Raw genomic sequence first — 25508 nt, 5'->3', positions numbered from 1 at the left:
ATGAATAGTGGTACTCTGTGAATATGTAGTGGTGGCTGAGTTGACAACCTTCTCTGTGTTACTGTTCTGAGTGAGAGAGAGCACGGATTCTAGATTCTTAGTGTGAATACATCTCTTGCTCTCTGTACTAGATTGTGTTATTAGCAGAGGGTTGTCTGTGTACATGTTGGCAGGAGAAACACGGGTAGTCCAACTGTCTATAATGTTAGGTTGAAGACTTTTGTCACTAGGGGTAGCTTTTCAGAAACAATCACTGAGGAGCTCTGCGAATGGATATTTTTGCCTGGGTTTTAAGGGAAAATTTCTTGAATTGTCTGGCTTTGGAACACAGTTGCGCAGTAGTGAGCAGTGCTGTGCAACAAGCAAAGAAGCAGAAACCTGATCAGATGCAGGGCCTAAATACCAGAAGCCAAAACTTGAAAAAAACTCTAACAAAACTCAAAAGGACCAATGAGGTTGCTTATTTCAAGACCTAGGCCAGCCTCCCTTTACCAGTCAAGTCTTAATCAACACAGTTCTCTCACAAAAGTGCAGATAAGCCTCTTCCAATTCAAGACGACCTGAAAAACATGCTCAGAACAAATAAACCACTACAAACAGTTTTGGAAGCAGCAGGCCTGGATCTGCACTATGCTACAGCTACTAGCTACTCTAGTTTCAGTGGGAAACACTAGAGAATGTTTAACACAACATGGAAATAGCAGTGAGACACTGAAAAAACATTTAAAACAACAGAAAATCAGCCAGGAGGCTCTAAAGAATGATTTAAACAGTTAACAGGTCAGTTAATTAAATACTGATTGGTGGGAAAACCAGAGCATGAAGAACAGGTAGCTTTAAAACAGTGAAAAAATACCAGTGAATACTTAACAAACAGTGGAAATAACACCCTTCTGTTACTCCTTTCATGGTAAAAGCCTTTCTCCTTCTGTCCAAATGGAAGAGTTTCTCTGTCTGGTCTCTTGTTTATAACTAGGATCCATTTCTGTGGAAATTCCTTTGGTTCTCTCTTATTTGCATGAATTGCTCCATGCTGGGTTGGCATACTCTTCGGTGAAAACTCTTTCAGCTATTTCAGCTTGTCTGCCTTTGACTCCTCCTTTAACTTCTAGGTTTGAGGTCAAACTATTTCTTTTAGGTGTCCTTCATATTAGGCATCCTGAGAAGCATATTCCTCCTTCCTTTGACCTTAATTCTGTTCGTAAAAATTTGCCTCAAGCTATTTTTAAGCCTGTAGTTTCATCTTCCTTGCAGTACTGTACATGGAAGACTCTTCTTTTTTTGGCCTTACTTCAGCTAAAAAGGTTTCTGAGTTTCAGGCCCTTATGGCCGTCTCTCTTTTTTAGTTTTTTATAGGGACAAGGTGGTTAATGACTTGTCTCTTAATCAGTCAGTTAATTTGCCCACTTTTTTCATTCTCTACAGTCTGCCAATAAGAAGATTCTTCACACATTGGATTTACAAAGGTGGCTCAGATATTATTTAGATAAAACTACGACCATTTGCAAATCTGAGCAACTTTTAGCTTCCTTTCATCCTAGATCTCTAGATCTGGTACTTTCTAAGCAAACAGTTCTTCTTGGATTTCTAAGGCCGTTTCCTTTTGTTACTCCTTTCATGGGAAAAACCTTTCTGCTTCTGTAAAGGCTCATTCTACCAGGACTGTGGCTTCCTCTGTTACTTTTTCTCAAGGGATTGGATATCAATTCCATCCTTGAATCTGCTACCTGGACTTTTGTCCATACTTTTACTAAACATTACAAGCTGGATGTGATTTCCATGGTGAGGGCTAGATTTTCCAGGATTATCCTACATCTTTTTCTTGAGGGCTCTGCTGGGCTTTCCTCCTCCCGTTTCCTCTTGAGCTTTTATATTCTCCCTTTAGTAAGGAATACTGCAACAGTAATATGGAAGGGTATAGTACAGTTATTTAAAATCTTACCATAACAGCAGATGCCCTTCTCTTCACTGTTGCAGTATTCACTCCCTCCCTCCTCCCCCCGTCTCTATACTCCTTTTTCTTTTTGCCTTCTGGATGCACATGTTCCTCCTCTTCTCCCTGGACTGTTGTTCCTCCTGGGACTATTCATTTCTGAGGTACGTATTTCTGTATGTCAACTTTATGACTTACACCATGAGGTGGGGAGCTTATGTGTGTCATACGACATCCTTGATAGCTAAGGCTTTGGTATACTGGCTGGATGTTGGGCTATTCTTGGCAGGGGATCCCTTTAGTAAGGAATACTGCAATAGTGAAGGGAAGGGCATCTACTGTTATAGTAAGATTTTACACAACTGTACTTTCTTTTCAAAGTAAAATAAACATAAAGTATCAAAAGTGTAAATTTATATGACAAGCCCTGATGCATATGGTGATTTACACAAGTTGTTCATCTTAAATTTTAGCTCCACAAAGAAGATGATAGTGAAATCCTCAAAACCCAATGACATAATTATGTGCCTGCCTGATGGTTCTCCTGCAGTCTGGATAGAATGAGCCTCATTTGCCTTCCAAGCACAGGATGGTGGATTCTTCTTTTGTCTCCTGTCCAGTGACGTTAGTGTCCTGGTCCCATGTAGTGACTGCTAGCATGCACACCATATTTTTTTTTTTGCCAAATTTGAAAAATAAGCTAGCAGCAAATGAAACTTTAAACTGCAGATGTTCATTAAAACAATGTTGCAGTAGTCTAAACTATAATGGTTATAGCCAGTCAAGAACATAGCAGCTGGCAAGCTTCCAAAGCATAAGGGCACCCTCCATGCACCCAGACCATAGAAAGCTGAAGCTAAGCAGGGAGAAAATCAGCGATGTGGGTGCCAAGCCTTTCACAGAGATTTCTAGACACTCCTCTTCCAGGCCTTCAAGGATCAGTGATTCTCTAGCATTTATCCACTGCTAGATAGATAAGCTCTCTTTAGAAAAAAAAAAAAAAATTCCACATTTATTTTTATGACTAAAACAGTATTTTTTTTAAACGAACTGTTTGTTTCTTGCTAGTTTTCAATGTTTTTTTGGGGTGTCAAATAGTGTTTCTGTCATTTGAAGCAGTGTGGGTCTGTTTTAGTGTGAACTTGTTTTCTTCAAGTTTACTCTAGTTTTTATCATAATTTTATAAATTATTTTGTGCTTGCCATTGTGTAGTTTTTATGAAAAATGTACTTTTTATACATAATTTTTATCAACTTTTATTGCTGACATCACTTGCTGTGTTTCAGGCTTCTTTTTTTGCTTAGCCATGGAACAGCTTCCCAGTTCCTTGGATCTTTCATCTTCCAGATAGAATAAAAAGAAAATTTCAAGCCTTTGCCAGATCAGCAGGCTACTGCTTGCGTCAGTGACACACAGGTGACCCTGCAGTGACCATTTTAGGTTGCTCAGTCCTCATATTCTTCTTTCTTGGTTTCCTCAGGTGCACTCCCTTCGGCCACCAAGGACCAGGAGGTAGACACTTCCTCTGTGACTGTTGCAGTGTCTTACTGCAGTGTAAGAGAACCACTCATGCTGGTTTTGGAATATAATAAAAGGGTCTCCTCATTGCTTCTAAGATTGTAGGGGAGGTACCAACATTAATTTGTAAGACAGGAAGAACCTTGAAGGAAGTTTTACAGTTTAAGCCTATGGAACAGGATTTGAAAGGTAGAATGAGAATATGAGGAGATTGCAATCAGTGCAGCCATATTAGAACATAATGTGAAAAAAAGTTGTATTAAGTGGTATGATTGTGAAAATCCCAGGGACTTACACTTGTAATGCAATGCATGTTGTATATGCTGCATATTGTTCATTTTGTCCAGCACTCTGTAATGGAAGGACTTCCAGAAAACTGTCTAGGCATATTAATGATTATATGTGTGCAGTAAAGATGGTAGATTATGGCAGTGCCTTACATAGATATTTAAAAGACTTCAAGGTTGCGTGTTTTAAATTTGATGTGATTGAACATGTAAAATAGTTGGATTGGAAAGAATATTTGCAGCAGTTTAAACTGAATACTTATGCAAAGCCCAGAATTAATGATATGGAAAATTTTGTTGTATATTTAAAAAATGTTTGATGTGATTCATTAATTGAGAAGGGGATTTATTGGTTACTACTACTGTATAAGTAGAGAATGAGTGAAGTTTTAAATTGTCTGATAAAGTCCCCTATGAGGGATAAAAATGCTTACCATTTTGTGATTAATGAGAGATTTTGAATTTGTGTTGAAATGCTGTTTTTTGCAGTAGTTATCCATCAAGAGTATAGACGGCAGTGGAAGTCTTTACCTCCTTTTCAGGGGATTTTTCCTCCTCCTCTAGATCAAGCTTTTTTTATTTGTCCCTGTCATTCAATATCTGCTGGATCAAAGGTAAGTAGAACCTGTTCCTTTCTCTCTTGCAGAGAGTTTTTTATTCAAGGATGTTTCTGGTATCAAAGAAAGATGTTTCACGGAGAACAGTATTGGAACTTCCCTTTCTCAGCTATTTCATGAAAGTTCCAAAGTTCAGAATGTCATCCCTTCACAACCTGTTGCCTCTTATTCCCCCTTTCAGGTTTTTTTTTTTGGTAACTCTAGATTTATAGGATGGTTATCATCACATTCTAATAGCCATGTATGTCGAGCATTTCTTAAGATTTTCTGTATCTGGATTACACTTTCAGTTCTCTGTATTATTCTTTGGGGTTACCCACTGTTCCAAGGGTGTTCACAAAGTACCTAGCTCCAATGATAAGCTAATGCAGACTGCAAAGTATTCACATTTGTCCTTATTTAGATGACTTGCTTATCTTTGCAGAGTCTTTTTCACAGTGTCGGGAATCTCTGATATGGGTAAGAGTTCTCCTTTACATTCAAAAATCTTGTCAAATTCCATCTCACAATATAGTATTCCTGGAGTGTCTCCTTGATACATTGGTTCAAAGAGCTTTTCTCCCACATGAAAAAGTAGATGTATATCTGAATGTATACCTGAGTTTTTCCACATAGTCGAGGACTTGAGGAAGGGAATTTCTTAGGATTCCAAGATTCATAGTATCTGTGGTACTCATCAGACTCCACATAAGAAAGATTCAGTGGTACTTAAAATCTGTATGGTCCTAACATCAACACCCCCCTGACTTTTCAAATCCCAGTCTGAGTTACACCTCTTATGCTGGATCAACATTATCTCATTTGTCACAAAAATAGGTTTTCTTTGAGTACAAATTCTTCATTTATGTCTAAAGTGCTTCCTGTGTTGACCTTGAGCCGAGCTGTCCATCTCTCTGTCTTCCTTCCAGAACCTAAGAGCAAGGGATAAAGGATTTGATTTTTTTTTATTAAAAACTTTTTTATTAAATTTTGAATAACAACTCACTATAATATATTAACATGGTCAACTAATATGAGCAAAGAAAACTAAAAAACACAAACTATATACAAGGTCATTAACAGAGACAATTTCCTAATCATTATTGAAATTTAATTAAACGATCTTTAAGTTTCAGCCATGACAATTGTTTATGTGTAACATTTGATGTTCTTGGATAAGCAGTATGTAATTCCCTATTACAAACAATTTTTGTTAAAGAAAGAAATTCTGAGAAATTTGCATTTCCAATTGAGTGTAACAAATTTCCTTGCAATCGCAAGAAGAGACCAGAGAAGATTTACTTGTGTTCTCGGTATGGCAGCTGGTATTGGTGCATTAAATAATAATAATGAATCTGTTAATTCACAATTGGCCAACCACAACACTTGAGAAATTTTTGAAATCTGACCAAAATGGAGTTATTTTTTTACACTCTAAGAACATATTTGACCAATCTGCATCTAAAATGTCATCACATCTCCAACATTTGACAATGTCTTTTGTATATATTAAGGCAATTTTGTGTGGGGTTAGGAAACTCCTATGTATAATTTCCATGTAAAGATTTTCCAAAAACGACATGATGTGGTATTATTAATGGATTTAAGTATTAGGGTTTTATTGGCATCTGAACTATCTTTATTTACTTTTGTTGAATAATTCCAAAAAGATTCGTCAGTGACAAAGAATTCAGCTTTCAAAGTTTTATATATCTTCAACAAAGATGCTTTATTATTATCCAAGGCATTTATTCCAAAAGAGAAAATCATTGTCTTAGAAAATGACACTGCATTTGAATTTAATACTAATTTTAACTCATTTGTAATAAAGTCTCTAAATATTTCTATGTTTAGCCAAGTATTTTGTTTTATATTATGTCTAATCATAAGAAATTTAGACTCATGTATATTGTTATTTAAAAGCTGCCGCCAACATTTTAAACCATTATCTTCCATTTATTTTATTTTGTTTAAATTAAATGAGTCTAGACATGCTTTATTGAGAGCAATGGGGAACATTAAAAATAATAAATTCTTTATAAGGTAATTACTATGCATTATTTTCGTAAAGTTGTTTAAAATGTAATTAATAGTCAGGCACACTGATGTCCTTCTCACCAGGGTGAGCAAGGAGAAAATTGCAGTCAGCTGCCTGTTGGGTGCCAGGATCCGCCACATAACGCATGCACTCAAGTCACTCCACAACAAGTACAAATACAACACTGTCATTATCCATGTTGGAGTGAATGACTTGAGACATACCTCCCTGGACTACATGAAAAGAGACATGGAAGAGCTCTCGGATCATGTGGCCCAGGCAGGTATGATCCTAGCCCCAAGTAGCATCCTGCCTTCACCCAGAATGATACCAAAGTATAAGGACAAAATGATTGGCTTCAACAATTGACTAAGCTTCTGGTGTCATTCTAAGGGGATCCAGAATCTGTCTGTCTGGGACGACATGATCGACAAACCACGATACTTTGCCAGAGATGGTCTGCATCTGTCACCCCTGGGATTCAGGTTATTGGCTAAAGCTCTTGCCACGCCTATAGTGCCTTTTTTAGGCAAGGTTCAAAGGACAAAACCACCACCGTAACAGATGCAAGCATGCAAAATATGAAGGTAATGCTACTCAATGCTAGAAGTCTAAACCTCAAAATGCACTCTCTCGAGGCACTCCTAAAAATGGAGAACATCAATATCTATGCAGTAACTGAGACCTGGTTAAAGACTCCAGAGAGCACCCCTGCAATACCAGGCTACAAGTCTTACCACACTCTTCGGCCACCAAACCAAGACCGAAACACTAAAGGTGGCGGAGTGTCCATATTCACCAAGGATATTCACACTTCCAGGCTACTTGCCCAATGCAATGCATCTGAAATTCTCCAGGTGCAACTAACACTAGGTAAGACTGCAATCCAAATTGTAGCTTGCTACAGATCCCCCACCATGGCCCAAGATTCTCACTTCACCTTTCTAAATATACTGGAAAATATTAAGATACAACCAAACACCCTAATACTGGGTGATTTCAACTACCCTGCCATTAACTGGGAAAACTGCTCTGGTACCAACACCTTTTCCCAAAGGTTCTTGGAATTCATAAATTCCAATACCCTGGATCAACTAATCCTTTGTCCCACCAGGGGCTCCAGTGTCCTAGACCTGGTCATTACCAACATGGGAGATAGATGCTCCACACCAGTGGTCACCCCCTTATTGGTCAGGTCTGACCATAAGCAAATCACCATTGACATCCACGTCCCCCCCCCCCCTCAGTAAGGAAACCTCCGTAAAAAACTGCTCCAAAACCAACTTCATGCTACTTATGTCAAAAGTGACAAACGTCATGGCACCCATGCAGACGGGAGCTGAAAGTTTGACTGCTGAATCCTACACTAAGGCACTGTATGAGCACATCCACTCATGCATGAATCATGCCATCCTAAATAGAACCAATATGTTCTCCTCCAAAAAAAGGAAGCCAATCTGGTGGTCCCCTGCCATAAACAAAATATAGAACAGAAGGAAGAAACTGTTGCAGAAAAGAGGAAAATCCCAGGATGCAAAAACCTCCCTTACCAGCCTCAGTAAGAAGCTGAGATCCATCATAAAATCCTCCTAAGCTAGTTACGAAAATAAAATTGCCAAAGATTCCAAAGACAACCCCAAGGCATTCTGTAATTATGTCAAGAATCTAAATGGCAGTGCTCAAATCTGCTCTGAGCTACAACAGAATGGTATTAAATATACTAATCCCAAGGTTATTGCTAATATCCTGGCAGATCGATTTAGTGCCAACTTCACCCACCTCTCACCTTCTAAAGGGCCCATCTCAATACCAAAAGATTGCCAGATTCCGGTAATAATGGCCACACAGGTAGAAACCGCATTCTCCAAAGCTATGAATACAGCATCCGTGGGACCAGATGACATCCCGGGCTGTGTACTACATGAACTCCAAAATGAATTGGCACCTCACCTAAGTGTCATGTTTAATCATAGCCTCACCTCAGGCTTCTTGCCCACTGAGTGGGGCACAGCTACAGTTATCCCACTCCACAAGGGTGGTATCCACCTTGGATCCCGGGAACTACCATGCCATCAGTCTGACGAGCCTGATCTGCAAGAGCATGGAACGCATTATCATAGAACTTATAAACAAAGACATTGGCAACCTTCAAACACTGGACCCCACCCATTTTGGGTTCGTGAAGGGCCGATCTGGTTTCCTGAACCTGATTGACTTCTTCGAATCAGTCTCCAGAGCTGTGGACAAGGGTAAGGCGGTCCACACAGCCTATCTGGACCTTGCCAAGTCCTTCAACACCATCCCCCACTCTGGAATCACATATAAACTTACTAAGCTGGGCATAAATCCCTACGTCACTCGATGGGTTGCCAACTGACTTACTGGCAGAACCCAGACTGTAAAAGTAGCCAACTCCAAATCCAGCGCCAGACAAGTGACAAGTGGAGTACCTCAGGGTTCAGTCCTGGGACAGCTCTTGTTTGGCATCTACTTCTCTGAAGTACAGGCCAACACTAAGGGACTCTGGCTAACAAAGTTTGCAAATGACTGCAAATTGGGAGCCATTATTGAATCCCCAAATAATGTGGATATTCTACAAAAGGGGCTTACAGAAACAGATGCTTGGTGCCAGAGCCATGGGCTCAAGCTTAATGCCAAGAAATGTATAGTTATCCCCTTTGGGAAAAAATATGTACCCATGAATTACCACATAGGTGGCAGTACACTAAACACCAAACGTGTGATGAGAGACTTAGGGACACAAGTGGACAGTGATCTCACCTTCGATAACCACATTGCCACAACAGTCAGGAAATCCTTCTATGTGGCACACCTCATCACTAAGGGCTTTTCATCCAGAAAAAAATGAGGTCATTGTCCCACTACACTCATCCCTCATTAGACCCATTATAGAGTACAATGCCCCATTTTGTATGTACCTCACAAGACATCTGCAACAGCTGGAAAGGCTGCAGAAATACCTCACTAAAAGAATCACAGGCCTAAAGCAGATGTCCTATGCTGACCGTCTAAAAAAAAAAACTCCAGCTATACTCTGTGGCATATTGTCTACTCAGAGGCCATCTCTGCTTAACATACAAGGCCATGTCAAATCCTGAGCTGTTGGACATGCCTCACTTAAAGAAATCCCAATCTCTCAGAGCCACGTGCTCCAGGGATCTAAACCTTGTCATCACAATGAACAAAATATGCTGGAGGGATAGGTTCCTGACCCAGAGACTCCCCATACTCTGGAATAGACTGCCCATACATGTCAAGCGGAGCTCCTCCTTGGCCCTCTTCAAAAGTAACCTTGACGATTGGATGGGAGATAGGAAATTCACCTGAGGATCACGTCAGTCGCCCTGCTAGTCAGGGGTCCAGGGAAGTAAAATTTTGGGAAGAAATATCCGGGGAATTGTTTGGCTAGGCTTGTATAGGCCCTAGGGCCTATAGCCTAGTACCAACCTATGAACCTATGAGTGAAATTAATATTTTTCTTGGTGTTAAAAATGGAATCCTTTATAATCTATCAGTATCTGAGAAAATGTTCTTATTTATTTATATATTATTATTTGAGAGTAAAAATTACTTATGGCTGTTTTTTCAGTTGGAAGTATAGTTAGAATTCAACCAGTGGCTCATTAAATTAAGAATATCTGATTCTGCATATAACTCAAGGTTTGGAAAAGCTATTCTGCCATCTTCCCAACGTCTTTAATGCCAAACAAAATCTAGTCTCTGTTTTTGAGTATGCCATAAAAACTTAACTAATAATGAAGTTATTTAATTTATTTGAAGGGTAAGCGATCAAAGTCTATATAAGTTATCAATTTTTTGGTAAAATAATCATGTTTATCAAAATTAGCCTATCTTCCATGGTAAAAAACATTTTATTCCAGTCCTCTAATTGTTTATTACTCTGCTAATTAAACATTTATAATTTATTTTCCTTGATTCATTCCAATTAGATTTTATAATCACACCTAAATATTTAAATTGTTAATTTTACCAATTAAATTCATTATATTTTCTCAGAATAATACTTATTTTTTTATTTATCAATAATGTTTCTGTTTTATTATGATTAAATCTTAAGCATGAGATTTTGTGAAAGAGCTGTATTGAGTTTAAATATGTTGTATAGAAGAGTCAATATCTCTAACTGCCAATAAAATATCATCAGCAAAGAGCTGTATCTTAGAGCAGTAATTTTTACCAACAAGAAAACCTATTATTTTGGGATTTGTTCTTATAAAATTTGTGAAAGGTTCTATTGATAAAGCAAATAACAGAGGTGACAATGGGCAACTCTGTTTTGTACCTTTCAAAATTTTTAGAGGATTTGACAAAAGTGCACCAATTTTAATATATGATATCAAATTATCATATAGTCTACTAGATCTAAAAAAAGATGAGAAATTGTACTCTTTGAGAACTTTAAACAGATAAGTCTAGTTTATATAATCAAATGCTTTGTCTAAGTCTAGACTAATGCCTGAAAGTTACTTTTTCCTCTTGTTAGCAATGTCAGTTAAGGAGAAGAGTCTAATGGCATTATCTTGAAGATCTCTGTTTAGATTGAACCTGCTTGGTCATCTTGTATTAGGTTTTGCATCAATTGATTTAATCCTTTCTTAAAAATAGACATGAAAATGTTGTCATCAACATTTAAGAGCGGAAATGGGTTAATAAGACAAACATAACTTAGGATCTTTATCTTGTTTTAAAATGGGGGAAATCATGGCATATTTCCATGGGGGAAAATTGCTTAAATTATTTCTGAATTCTTCAAATGCTTCTGTTAGAATCCTTAATGTATTGTCTGGTAATAGATTATGTATTTCTGGTATTAGTTAATGTAAACCTGGAGCTTTGTTGTTTTTAAGATTTTTAATTTGTTCCTTTAATTCTTTAAGCAATATTGATTTATTTAATTGTTCGCTCTTTTGTCAATTTCTTGTTCACATTTTCCTTTAGGAAATTATCCCTCAAATCATAACTGTCTACAGTGATATTCGTTTCATTAACTGCTTCATGGTGTTTCCTAAAGATCTGTAAGATGTCTTTTACATCCTTCACACTTTTATCTTTAATATGATTAATATTTTTAGTCCTTTTGATTTAACTGCTAATCTATATGATTTTGTTTGGATTCACCAGATATGATTGTAATTTAAGCTTCTCTAAGTTTATTGCTACTTTATGATTCAATATTTCAACATATTTAAGTTTAACTGTTTCAATTCAGAGTTTGGGTTATATCATTAGTTTTGAGGTGATGCTTCATATTATCAATTTTCATTTGTAAATTTAATAATTCTTTATCCCACTATTATTTATTTAGATACCAACTTGTGATTCTTCCAAGTAAGTAAGCTTTTAGCGTAGCCCATAAAATGGTTGTAGAAGTCTTATTATTATCTTTGAGTTCTAAAAACAAGTTTAATCATTTTAAAAAACAATCTTTAAAAACATGTATTTTAACAATATAAGCTGGAATTCTTTGCCAAAAAATTAGATCATTAGGTTTAACACTAAAGTTATACACAATAGCATTGTGATTGGACAATGGACATGAAATTATTGGAACTTCTTGTATTTTAGAAAATAATCTAAAAGATTTAAACACTTTATCATTAATTGTTTGCGTGCCAAATCTGTATGAGTAATGTGTGTAATTTAGTGAATTTGAATTTTTTTTATTTCATAGATATCTTTTAAATTTGTGGAAGCAATAAAATTATGTAATTTTTTAGCTAAAGCTGATATAGAAAAAATTCCAACTTTGGTAGTATCTTTTGCAAATAGAATACGATTGAAGTCACCTGCTACAATTAAGTCCCCTTTAGAAAAAACTGAAATTAATTCTAGGTATTTTATAGGTTCATAGGTTCATAGGTTTATACTAGGCTATCTGCCCTAAGGCATTTATAAGCCTAGCCCAAATTTTTGTGGCTTACGCCACCCCTTATATGAAAAAATACTGTGCCCATTAGTTTGTTGTGCCTCTGTCCAGCAGTGACACAGAGATGATTCCCGGGGTAAACCTACGATCTCCCATCCACAGGTCTAGATTTCTCTTGAACAGAGTCAGCGAGGTGCTCTGCCTCACATGGACCGGGATTTTATTCCACAGCATAGGGAGTCTCTGAGTGATAAATCTATCCCTCCAGCACGTCCTATTTATATCCGTGCTAAGGTTTAAGTCGCTTGCTCTAGTGGTTTTGGTGGATTTGGATTTTTGAGGTGGAGCATGTCCATTAATTCTGGGTTGGACATGGCCTTGTATGTCAGGCACATGTCACCTCTGAGCAGACGGTATGCGACTGAATAGAGCTGGAGTTTCTTCAATCTGGCAGCATATGACAGATTTTGGAGTCCCTTTATCCTTTTGGTGAGGAACTTTTGGGGTCTCTCCAATTGCTGCAGATGTCGGGTGAGATACATCCCGAATGGGGCATTATACTCGATCATTGGTCTGATAAGTGAAGAGTACAGGGAACAATAACCTCACTAGATCTGGATGTGAATCCCTTCATGATCAGGTGGGCAATGTAGAAGGTCTTTCTAACCACTTTAGCAATGTGAGTGTCAAAAGAAAGGCCACTGTCAACCTGGGTCCCCAGGTCCCTGATAACCTCTTCTGTGCTTAGTGGATTGCCACCTATATGGTAGCTTGGGGTTACCTTGTTTTTCCCGAAGGGTATGACTATACATTTTTGGCGTTTAACTTCAGGCCATGGCTCTGGCACCAGCTATCTGTTTCCGTGAGTCCCTTCTGAAGGATATCCGTGTCTGATGCACTTTCCACTATGGCCCAGTTTGCAGTCGTCTGCAAACTTTGTCAGCCAAAGTCCTCCTATGTTGGCCTGTACTTCTGAGAAGTAGATGCCAAACAATAGAGGGCCAAGGACCGAGCCCTGTGGGACACCACTTGTGACCGGCTTGGAGTCTGACACAGCACCAGCAACTCTAACCCTGTGGGTTCTGTCCTTAAGCCAGTTTGCAACCCATCTTGTGACATATGGGTTTACATTTAAGCTGGTAAGTTTTTCTACAATACCCGAGTGGGGTATTGTGTCGAAAGCCTTTGCAAGGTCAAGGTAGGCTGTATGGACTGCCTTTCCCTCATCAATGGCCTTGGTGACTGTTTCGAAGAAGTCGACCAAGTTCAAAAGGCATGATCTTCCCTTGACAAAGCCAAACTGGGTCGGGTCCAATGTCTGCAACAGACTAGACTTGTTAAGCTTATGGGGCGGTAATTACCAGGGTCCGTAGAGGCGCCGCCTTTGCAACTTTTTTGCAACTCTAGCAACAATACCAGGTATCCAGTATGTATTCACCAAAGTGAAGTGTTTCTTATTTATCTCTAAAACAACTAGACTCAACATTCTATTTTTATCCGAGTATGTGCCAACTATTTTAAGTATTGACAATGATTTCTTCTGTATGATCATGGTACGTCTTCTCTTGATATGATGATGTGATTCCACAAGAATTGAATAATCATTGAAAATAAACCTGTTTAATTCTTCCTTTATTAGATGTTTCTTAAAAAAAAGTGATTTTCACTTTATTTATTTTTAAATATTTAATTAGACTTCCTCTCTTTATAGGGTTATTAAGACCATTTACATTTAATGATATCTATTTATACATAGACATTTTTGAAGATATAAAAAACAATAAAACACTGGAAAAAACTCCAAAAGGAAAATCCAAAACAAGAAACCAACTGTATTTAGCATTAAAATACTTATTTGGCGCTTTTCATCCAAAGACTTCATCAGAAAGTAAAAAACAATTACAAAAACATGTTTTATATATAAACTGTTAAAAATAGAACCAATAAAAAACCTCAAACAGTTCCCACAAGTGCTAATCAAAATCTAATTCAGTTAACCCTTTAAACACCTACACACTGAATGGCTGACTTCCTATTAAGCAAAATACATTTTATATTGACATTTTCATTCAATCTAGGTGGAAGATGTGCAGCTAAGTACACTTGCCATTCTACTTCTCTCATTTCCACCTGGTTTTTGAAGTTACCCTCTCTTTATTTATTTATTTATTTATTTAACATTTGTTAACCGGGAACGTCCGACTTAGAATGAAGCCAATTTTCAGTGGAGGCTCGGGGAGAAATGCCCTAGATGCATGTATTTGTAACGTGGGAGGAAACCGGAGTACCTGGGGGAAACCCACACGAACACAAGGAGGACATGCAGACTCTGCACAGAAGGCACCCCAGCCGAGAATCGAACTGGAGAACCTCTTGCTATGAGGCGACAATGCTACCGCTGCGCCACTGCATCATCCTCTCTTAAATCTTCATACACTACATCATCTGAAACAGCAAAAGTAAATTTCTTACAATTTAAACATTTCACCAAATGCTTAAATAAGGCATTATTTTCATTTGAACTCTGATAGCATAAACATGTTCTCTTATACTCTTATTTAAACTCCTTGTTGTCATGCCAACATGAAATGCTGGACATGACACACAGAAGGAAATATAAATAACCGCTGAAGTAGAACAATTAAATCTACCAGGTGTTTTAATGTTTCTATCCAAATGAGGTAATGCTACATAAGGACCCTCATGGATGAATCTACACATATTACAGTTAAAGCATTTATAAGTACTATTCATTTTCATAGTAACAGGTAATTGTACTTTAGTATTTGCTCTTTCAAATATTTGTGTGATATTTCCTTTTTTTCTTTTCAACAAAATAGGGATTACCTAATACTTTAGCCAACTCTTCATGTACTAATAAAATTTTCCAGTTGTCCCATATAATATTTTTAACAACAGTGTCTACGCTCATGTCCAAACAAAATCTTGGCTTACAGTCTGGATCACTGTTAATCATTCTGTCCATATCTTGTGTTATTTTGAATGTTGTCTTTCTCTAGTAAACCCTGTTGGCAATATCGGTGGAAATTCAGTAGCCCTTTTATTAATTATTTCATTAACCGTCTCGCTCAATAATTCTTTAGAATAACCTCTTTCCAGAAATAATTTCTTAATAAATTCAACCTCAAACAAAAAGTGCTTGAATGCTAAATACAGTTGGTTTGTTTTGTCTTTCCCTTTTGGAGTTTTTTCCAGTGTTTAATTGTTTTTAGTTTTCATTTACACTGGTGGCGATTTTACTTGGCTTTTGTTTTATTTTTGAAGCTATGTTTGAATACATAAGGTTCTTCTATGGACACATGACTTACACTAATAACTACTAAAATAATCTTAAAACTATATATACAACCCCTAACATGGAATACTTAATTCCTGGTTTGATGATGTAATCATCAGAACCACCCTTTGCCATCACTAAGTCACGGATCTAATCTTTTCTAGTGCTACTGCCTCTTAATCAGTCTAAATAAGAGATTGAATTAATAAATAGCTGCTCTCCAATATTTTCTTGAATCACATTTTTCAGAAATTTACAACTTTACGTAACTTAATATATGTTAAATTCCCAGGAATATTAATTTAACTACAAATTATATCATTATTAATTAAACCTATTCCAACTAATCATATCATTCAGTTATATCAGTTTAAATAGTCAATGTACATATAATTGTTTTTACTTTTATTTATATTCTGTGAACATCATTATGAAACTTCAAACTAATACCTGTTTATAACATCTATACACTCTCATTAGTTTTAATTAAGTATGTGTTTCTGATATTTCTTAATTCTTGACCCTTAAAATTGGGACCCCATAACTAATGTTCCTTCTTGTTTTTTTGGGTATGTGTTCTATTTTAAAGCCTAACATTCATAAATATTTGAGAGTAAATATAATATACCTTAACTAATTAATACATATGTTATGTTTAACTATTATGTCTCTGTTTGTTTAGCCTTATTCAAATTTTAAAAGAATTAAAATTATATATATGTAGTTATATTTGTATAAGTTCCAGTCTAAGGTTTAAATTGTCAGTATCAGAATTATATGATATATTTTTATACTATTATAGTGTTTTATTTTTCAAAAGACCAAGAGTAAATGCAAGCCACCAAAGAATCATATTATACATTTGTGTTTTTACAAAAAATTAAATGTATGTAATATCTGCTTCTATATTTTGCTAGCAATCAGTTGGGAAAATACCTAATTATACTTTATTAACTAGACTATATAAAGTATTAAATAACCTGTCCTTGTGATACAGAATGAAACAACACTTTAGTAAACCCCTTTGCTATTATAGTCTTTAAAACATGTGCAACAACAAACAAAATATATGTATAATATTTAGAACTAAAAATCTATTTTTCATGTTTCATTAAAGGAAATATATATCATTTAATAATAACATTTACCTAGTTTAGAAGTACAAGTGTTTAATAGCATTAAGTTTAAAACTGAACCCAAATTATGAGAACTACTGGGTTTCTGGGTATGGAGGAGCCAAAGACGAAAAAGCAGAAGTAAACAATTAGTAGGCAGATCTCTCATATACCACTTAAAACTTAACCCTAATAGGGTGACTAATAAGATTTCTGGTTTTCAAGTTCAGGTATAATTTTTATACATTCATATAAGGTTGTAATAGATATAGTAGACTCCATGTCATGTACTAGGGGAGGCAAATGACAATCTCAAAGGTTTTAAAACTGAGCATTTCTGTTATAGCACATATTACTCTTATTTAGAAAATTCTTGTATAAAACTTAGCACAATTAAATTATGAATTAATAGTAACATGAAAAATGTCGGGTATTCATAGGCTGTCTACAAATAAAGTACCTGGTTACCATAAACCATACAACCTTCTGAACTTACACCCAAATAAAAAGAAAAATAGCTTGTTTGAAAAATTGACAAATATGGACTATATTATTCTAATTCTGATGTGTATATGTATCTAGGCATAAAAACTCACATTCAATTATTCTAGAATATGAATCTCCCTAACACCCCTTTGCAATGTTTTTTAGTCACCAAACCAGATCACAACCAGGTAAAAAGTGCTATCATCACTATGTAACAACCCTTTACATAGTTCTCATTACTGTCAAAATTAGTAATATTTATAGTAAAATTTTGTATTGTTTTGAAAATGTTCCCATTTTCCCATGACTGGAGTAACCACAATCTGTAAAGCACATGTAGAAAATGATGACTAACAGCCATCACTATCTAAATACAGAAGTCTCGACATTGTCAAGTATTCCAACAGAGAGTGAATTAAATGTAAATATTATAATGTGTACCAGGGCTATCTATGTAAGCTATAAGATTAATAGCTAATACCACAGATGTAACCTCATTACATTTAATGACCATCAGTTGCCAATCACCTATAATGGTTAACATGTAAATAGTGTAAATCCAAAGTGGGAATGACAATAAAGCGGTGAACCCAAATTCAGCAAAACTATCTAGAATATGTACTGCAGCAACATCTAATAATAGATAAATGATTTGCTATTGAAGAATTGAAGATATGTCATCTTATTTCAGTATATTTCATAAATCTTAAACTAACATATGAATGTATTTAAATATCAAGTATAAATTCCCGGTATCTTATTTGCCAGGCAAGCATTGTAACCTAATGAAGTATAGATTTCCCTTTAAGATTATTGTCTGTTAGACCATTATGCATTAAATTCTACAAAAAGGGGGTTCATGATGCAATATCTAATGTTATCATTCTAATTTTACTTTGTATTCCGGAAGCAGGCACACCGTCTCCTTCCTTTACATTTAATTTACCCCTAATTACTTCACCAAACCAGTTTTAAACACTACTGTCCACTTCTTTTTATCAGATAGTTAACAATTTATTTTCATCATTCCATAATATATACTTATGCATACTATACATAGCATTGTGTATCTATCTCTTATTTAATGTGTATCCTGTTCATTTGCATTGCTAACTAACTTAGAATTTGCTAATAATAGTGTTCTGCATGTGAATATTTATTTCACCCATGAAGGGTCTGCAAATGGGTAATACTAATCAGTGCACAACCCCAAAAAAAGCAGAATAAAATACAATAATATAAATAAAATAATAAATTTGCTTTAATTTATAAAGCTGTGTATGTTACTTATCTAAGCAAGTTCGAGTAAATAAAAATAGAATGCCCTTTTCAGATTAAGATGTGCAACTCCTGGATGCTCCTCCAATTTTGTATCAACGTTCATTCAAAAAACATCCTATTTCAGTAAATTAACCTTATAATCAGCTGTGTTTATTTATTATAAAAGTTCTTTTCTATTCATTATTAAGGAGGATCAGAGAAGTCTCCAAGTGATCAAAAGAAATATATCTCATGCCTTGAAGCCTCGGTGGTGCAGCAGTAGTGTTGTTGCCTCACAGCAAGAGGTTCTACCGTTCGATTCTCGGCTGGAGCGCCTTCTGTGTGGAGTCTGCTTGTCATCCCCGCGGTTGAGTGGCATTCGAAAGACATGTATGAATGGGCACGTTGGCACTGTAAAAATCTACTGCCAATCATTAGTGGACCGAAGTTCTGCTGTGGCGACCCCGAACCGGGAAAATCCGAAAGAAGAACATGACTGTTTACTTAATTATTCACAGTCCACTAGTTTGTAAATGTTTTCTTTTTCCTTTCCCTCCTCTTTCCCTCCTTTCTTTCACCTTCCTTTTCCTTCCTTTCTCTTCAGCTATATGCCCTTCAAAGCTGATCAAAAAAACAGATTGTCTATTCATGCAGCCAAATAATAAAGTTAAATTAGTATTACATTTCTATGACTACAAAGCCGTTTTGTTTTGCTCTGTAAAATCCTATATCTGATGTATGTTCAGAAGTGCACAAGGTTCAAAGGTCAATTTAACCAGCTAGTCGCACTTCCACAATGTCATTCCAGCTGCCTTCTCTGTTCATATGTGTTTGCAGCTTTTTTGCATTCTACCAGGAAATTCAAGATGCCCAAGTAAGTAACTACCATCAGCTTGTGCAGGACTCAAAAGGAGCCAAACAGCCATTACTTAGGGAAGGAAACAAATATAGATTAAATCAAGTTTAGTACTGCATATTTCAAAGTAAGTAAGCGCAACAACAAAATCGCTCTTCTCTACCCACATCCGCCAGGGAAATACGTGAAACACCTGCTGGCAGTCCGCCCACAAGAGACATTGCCAAAACAATGAGTTTGTTACCTTGTTTTAAGGATAAAGTATTCCTCATACTGTAGATGTCCGCAAATAACTCAGATACTGTCTTGACAAAACTAAAACCTTCAGAAATTCTGATTAGTTGTTAATTTCCTATGAAAGTAAGAAAAAACGACAACCATTGTCAGACAATGTCTAAATGGCTGTCCCTTGTTATTTCCTTTTGGTCCTCCTACTGTAGTAAGTCAATTCTAGGCAGTGTTAATACACATTCTGTAAGGGTGCTGGCTTCTTCAGTGGCTTTTTGTAAAAGCTGGGACCCTTGAAGTACTCTAAAGGCAGCAACTTGGTCCTCTACACATCCTTTTAAAAAGTATTACAAACTAGACTCTTTTTCTAGGTTTGCAACAGGTTTTGCAAGGACCATTTCTTAGCTTTTGCATTCTTCTCATATAGCTTAATCTACTGTAACAGAGATCTAAAGATAAACATAGTGCAGTTGAGTATGTAATGTAAATGTTCAAATAGATCACTGTTGCAGTAGGTAGTCCCTCCACCCCTCTGACCTTCCTTACTTTTTATATGTTTTTGTTTGCCAGGGTGAGGACATTGATTTTGATATACCTAGCATTGACTTCTTTCATTTGGTGATATTTTTGTTTTACTGCCTAGCTCAAACATTCAGTGGTCTGGGCACATGGAAGGTACCCTTAAGCTTTGGAAGCTTGTTGGCTTTTATATCCTAGGTGGGACAGAACCCATAAAGCTTAGGCTACTGCAACGGTGATCTATTTGAACAACTACTGTTATGGTAAATTTGCTTACACAAACTGTACTTACTACTTTCTCCAACCTTAAATCAAACCATTTTGAACAGCTTTTCACGGATTTATGATGCAGATGATCTAAATTAGTCCCTTGTTATTCTCTAACCACAACACAAAAACAATGAATCCATGCATATGCTAACATTAATCTTGTCATCAAACAAAAAATCCTCAAAGTAGTTCACAAGCAGCTGCAAAATAACCATACTGTGTGTCCTTATCTACACAGGCCACTCATTTAAGCAAACTAAAATATCTCATATGCTGACATCCTGTCTAACTTTTCCCTAGCCAGGTCCTTGCACTAATTTATGCTAAAACTATAAAACGATTGTAGTGGTTGTTTTGGCAGAATCACATTTCACTGAATCACGTTTGACTGAACTCATTTGACAAGATCATGATTTACTGAAAATTGCAAAGAAGCAGGGATATAAGTCACAGTGTAGGGTTTTTTTTACTTTTCTCAACTGTTGTGCATCCATGAGATTAGTAAGTAAGGTGGTGTGGGGACCCATGAGTGCTACCGCTGCAAAATAATTGCTAAGGTATGTTTGCTGTAACAGAAACATGTTTGTGCATTAGCACTGTCTTGCTGTGTCTGTGTGTTTTTTTCTGTTTTTTCCACTGTTTTGTGACTAATGATTTAGTGCATTTTAAGTAAGGTGATAGGGTGTTGGGCAAATGTGATTCTGTGACTTGAGTTTTCAGTCAAATGTGCTTTCAGTCAAATTTGTTCAGTCAGTTGTAATTCAAGTGAAGTGTTATTTAGTCAAAATGAACTTGAGATAGCATACTGCAAATGTAAAATAATCCTGTTAGACTCCTACCATGCACTCAGATGCATAGTAACCTTATGCTTGTTGCTTGTACTTAAAACATACTATCTAGCTTAAACAAGATTTTATTCAAATATTTTAAACTTAATAGAAGCATTCCATAACTCCAGCCAACAAAGTCTTATACTAGAAAATATAACTGCTTAATTGCCCCCTTTGAGACCACAGGTCTTGTAACTATTTATTGCAGCTCACCAAAATTATGTACACTCTCTTCAGTTAGCCATATCCAAGACTGCACGGGGGCTTACATTCACTGAAAGTAACTATTCCTCACCACACGTATAGTAGTCCACATACATTCTTTTCACAAGGTTGGTTTGTGGGGCACATTGCTAAAGGTTTCTTCATTGTACCAGAATCAACCTATTTGAGGCCTGACTAAATCACTCATCTGCTTATATTACATACTGCTCATAACCATGTCTCCTTGTTCATACCCCTATGTCCCATGCCTGTCCTGCCTATTATTTTAGCTCCAGGGTTAGACAAGGGAGCTAATACAGTGTAGTCGGTTCACAGCACCATTTTCAGATGCTAGAAAGCATATAGTTTAACAATGAATATCTCATATCAACTGTGCACATGTTTTTTTAATATAACTTCAGAATTTGAGACTCTATTGACTGAGACTACAATACTCTGATCTGAATGAAAATACACTGATGTATATTTACATGAATGCTATCTTCTAAACTTCTAATGTCTGAATTTGTTACTGATGAAAATTTGCTATTTGTTTGACTTATTCTGTATGTCTCGCAGAATTCCCAGGTCACAGACACCAGGAAAAAAATGGCCACTTTTTACATCAACTGAACAGAAGTATTTAACCCTGAACACGGAAGTTCCAAGAGTTTACAAAAAACTTCGAGCGCAGCACTGCCAGTTTTGGAATACTTTTCTTCCTAGAGTACAGGAGTTAACGGGTAAGTTACCTGCACTGTTCTTTTATTAGTACAGTATCTGAAATGAAATGTGAGCCTGCATGGGTTTCCTCTGAAAGTTTATAGCGAGTAAATCCTGTCCTTGGAATAGCAAACTTTTAAGGGTGAGTATAGGAAATACATATTTCATGCATATCATATCCAAGCAATCATGGAGTTAGGATTCTTAAGTAGTGGGGGTGTGTATCCTTTCATATTGAGGGTGCAGGGAACCAAAGCTTGTAAAAATATTTTTAATATTTAACAAAAAGTGTCACAGTTCACTTTTTTATTTATTTTTTATTAATTTAGAGTTACACTGAATTTTTCAAAGCATCAGGACTTCTGATAGACCACCATTTGCTTAGCATTCTGCCAAGAGCTTGCTCAAGAGCAAGTGTGTTCTGTGAACTTTAAATTTAATATATGACCATACAGCTTTATGTTTTTACTCCTACAAAATCAGTAAACTGTATTAAACTATATACCACCTTGATGTAAAGCAAGAATATTTCTCAGAACTGAAACACTGAACATAAAAATTCAATCCAAATGTTTGGCTGTCTGGGTTGCCAGTTTAAGAATGCTGGTCATAAAGTGAGGACTGTGGCTCATGGATTAGTTCATATTTAACTTAATGTGTTTTGTTTGTTGTCATGACACACAGGTTCCCACACTGTATTTGCAGGTTAAAATGCATGGAAATTAAAAGTAAAACACATGTAATGTGTGTATATACAAGTTGTTTTATCTTTAGCAGTAAGTTGCATTTTTTTGCAATAACAAACGTATATCCAGCTATGCCAAGTGATAGATTCAGACATTACATTTCCGTGTAGTAAAGCACAAATGCAGAATGAATGATTTGTCTTAGTTTTTCAGTCAAGTAGAATAGATGTGCTAAATAAAAACTGAAGTAGTTTGCTAATGGTTTAATTCTTGCCTGATTTTCTTAACATGCTTCACCTATTGTTATAGCACAGAGATTTCTACACTCTATTTATTTTGACTTAAAAAGGAATAGATAAACATGCACTGCAAGAAAAATATGAACTGAAAATGTTACATCTTGGTGACAGAGTTACAACAATGCAGCCCCTAAACCTAGAACTGAAAGTGTAGTATGTTGTTTGCACATTTCATGCTGTGAGCTGTTGTTGCGAAACAACTGGACCTTCAATGTATGTCAGACAAAAAAACCTGTTGCAGTGGAAATATTTACCCTTGGCTCTGTCATGATACTTGCACCACAAGCAACCCCTCAGTCTGGGTTAGAGTTGTCATTAAAGGGCATCAAATTTACATTATTTTTAATTAAGCAGTGCAGACTCACTGAATTGTCATTACATCACAGTTGCCTTTAAATTTATGGCTTGTGTAGAATATCTCATATCAACTGTGGACTTGCCTCTAACATTGCTTGCAGCTAGCCAAGTAATGTGTCCACCTAGTGGTTGTGACTAATTGCCATGCTGCCTTCAAGATTTCTTCTAACAGTTATTTTGTTGTGGATCTAAGACTGATACTGCTGGCCTCCGCTTCTGCATCAGGATGTTGTCTACGTTTTAGAGCTGCACTTTGGACACATGATTTACAGGTTATATTAGTGGTATGTGGTACTGTAGTACTGAGCTTTGCCTTCCAATGTGGAATTAATGAATTTGCTTGATGAAAGAGTTTTCACAATTAGGTAGCTTACAAGCTGAGAATTCTATTCTGTACAGGCTTTAAATGTAATTGAATGATTTTATGATTGCTTTCTCATATGACATGAATTACATGTTGTTTATGCTGTGCTGTCATGACTGCTAATTCTAAGAATTATCTGGCTTAGTTTATTTATTTTTTGTGTGATTGTTTTTATAGCAGTTGTCTGTATAATGCCGAATGGAACTTTCGTTTTTTTGTTTCTTTCCTCTGTACTGGGTATCCCCTGCATAGGATAAGAGCTGCCGAAAGAAGTTGTCATTCAGAAAGCCATAAAGGAGCTTTGTGTACTTTCTGGCATCCCAGCAGTGAGAACATTTGTTATGCCCCTAATGCCATGCTCTGCTGGCTAGCATGTACACTTGCATTGTTGCAGTGACATCCTGTATCCTCACCCTACATGCATGTGTTCCCATACACATGCATGGCCAGGGTAGCAGACATTATTAACTTAGGCTTGCTAAGCTCATGTCCACCCAGTCCATGACCATTAGTATCCCTCATGCCTCTGCTTACAAGTGAGCAATCAGTTGATGAGAAACCCGTAGGATTGGTGAGCTTGCATGGTTTTGTAGTTTCATAGTTTCAGGAACAACTGTGCTCAGGTTGCAAGGCCAGCTTAGAACACAGACTACAAGACATTTGGGGAAAAAATGCCTCATTGGCAAACCACATGCCCAGTCTACCTTTGAACAGCTTTATCAGTAGCATCTAAACAACGTGGAAGCCTGTTTCATTGTAAGCTACTTTTTCCCATCCTTCACTACCTGGCTGCTCCAGTGCTTGTGATGCTACCTGAACTAGAGTCTGGGCTTCTTCCCTCTGTGCAGCATTAACTTGTTTATGCTATTTATGCTCTGGGTATGGCCTGCATCCACACTGTCAAATGTTTCACAAGTGTAGCATATGTATGAAGGGTGTTGAACTAGCTTTCCAAGGATCCAACTCCTCAAATCAGCTAGTGAGGCTCACTTGTTAGCTGTTGCCTTTTTAGGACACTTTTAATGGCCTATTAATGAATCATATACTGAGAAATATAAGTAATAGAACTTGAATAACTTGGCATTAAAGTGACAGTAGCAATCTACCACATTCTAAATGTACCATACCATGTGACATGCTGGGTTTTAATTACACCTGGAAGGTTTTGATCACGAGGCTGAATTCAGAGTAGCCAAATGCTAATCCCCATGTAACCAGTATTCAGACATGGTATATCATTTTATGACATGCATAGGTTTCACCATTGTATGGGTGACACAGAGGCACAACAGCTAACATTGCTGTCTCACAGTAATTAGTTTTATAGTTAGTTCTTAGCTTCGATGCCTTTTCAGTGGAGTCTGCATGCTCTCCCTGTGTCTACATGGGTTTTTAACAGGAGTTCTAACTTCTTTCCACATCCCAGAGTTGTGCCAGAGGTGAATTGGCAATCATTTACATTGCCAGTAAGTGTGCAGTATGTGGGTTGGTCAAGGCATGTGTGTGTCTGCATCTTGGAAAAGGATGGTCCACCTTAGGAATTACCTTAGGTTCTTCACGTTCATAGAATGCCAGGATAGGCACTGCCACCCCTGTGAACTTGTATTGGATTAAGGAGGTAACTAGAGAATGAATGAATGAAAAGTTTTGCAAGTCCTTTTTAGTTTTATTCTTTGTTCTGTTGTGGTAGTCTACTGTTAACAAAAACAGTTTGATTTGATTTGTTTCTCAGT

At 36.6% G+C, this 25508-nt stretch overlaps 1 protein-coding gene across 4 annotated transcripts in view; it reads left to right on the top strand.

Annotated features, from left to right (window-relative positions):
- Nucleotides 1–25508, top strand: part of BCHE (butyrylcholinesterase) — a 1038257-nt gene that overhangs the window by 322599 nt on the left and 690150 nt on the right. For all 4 annotated transcript variants that reach the window (XM_044069992.1, XM_044069991.1, XM_044069993.1 and 1 more), the window contains exon 3: nucleotides 21926–22089. In XM_044069992.1, coding sequence (XP_043925927.1) covers nucleotides 21926–22089 — 164 coding nt within the window. The remainder of the gene's footprint in view (nucleotides 1–21925; nucleotides 22090–25508) is intronic.

This window comes from Protopterus annectens, chromosome 4.part1, assembly GCF_019279795.1.
Source record: "Protopterus annectens isolate FY-2018-M chromosome 4.part1, PAN1.0, whole genome shotgun sequence".
Taxonomy (NCBI): Eukaryota; Metazoa; Chordata; order Ceratodontiformes; family Protopteridae; genus Protopterus; species Protopterus annectens.
The sequence above is the reverse complement of the archived record's forward strand: the minus strand, read 5'-3'. Positions and strand labels throughout refer to the sequence as shown.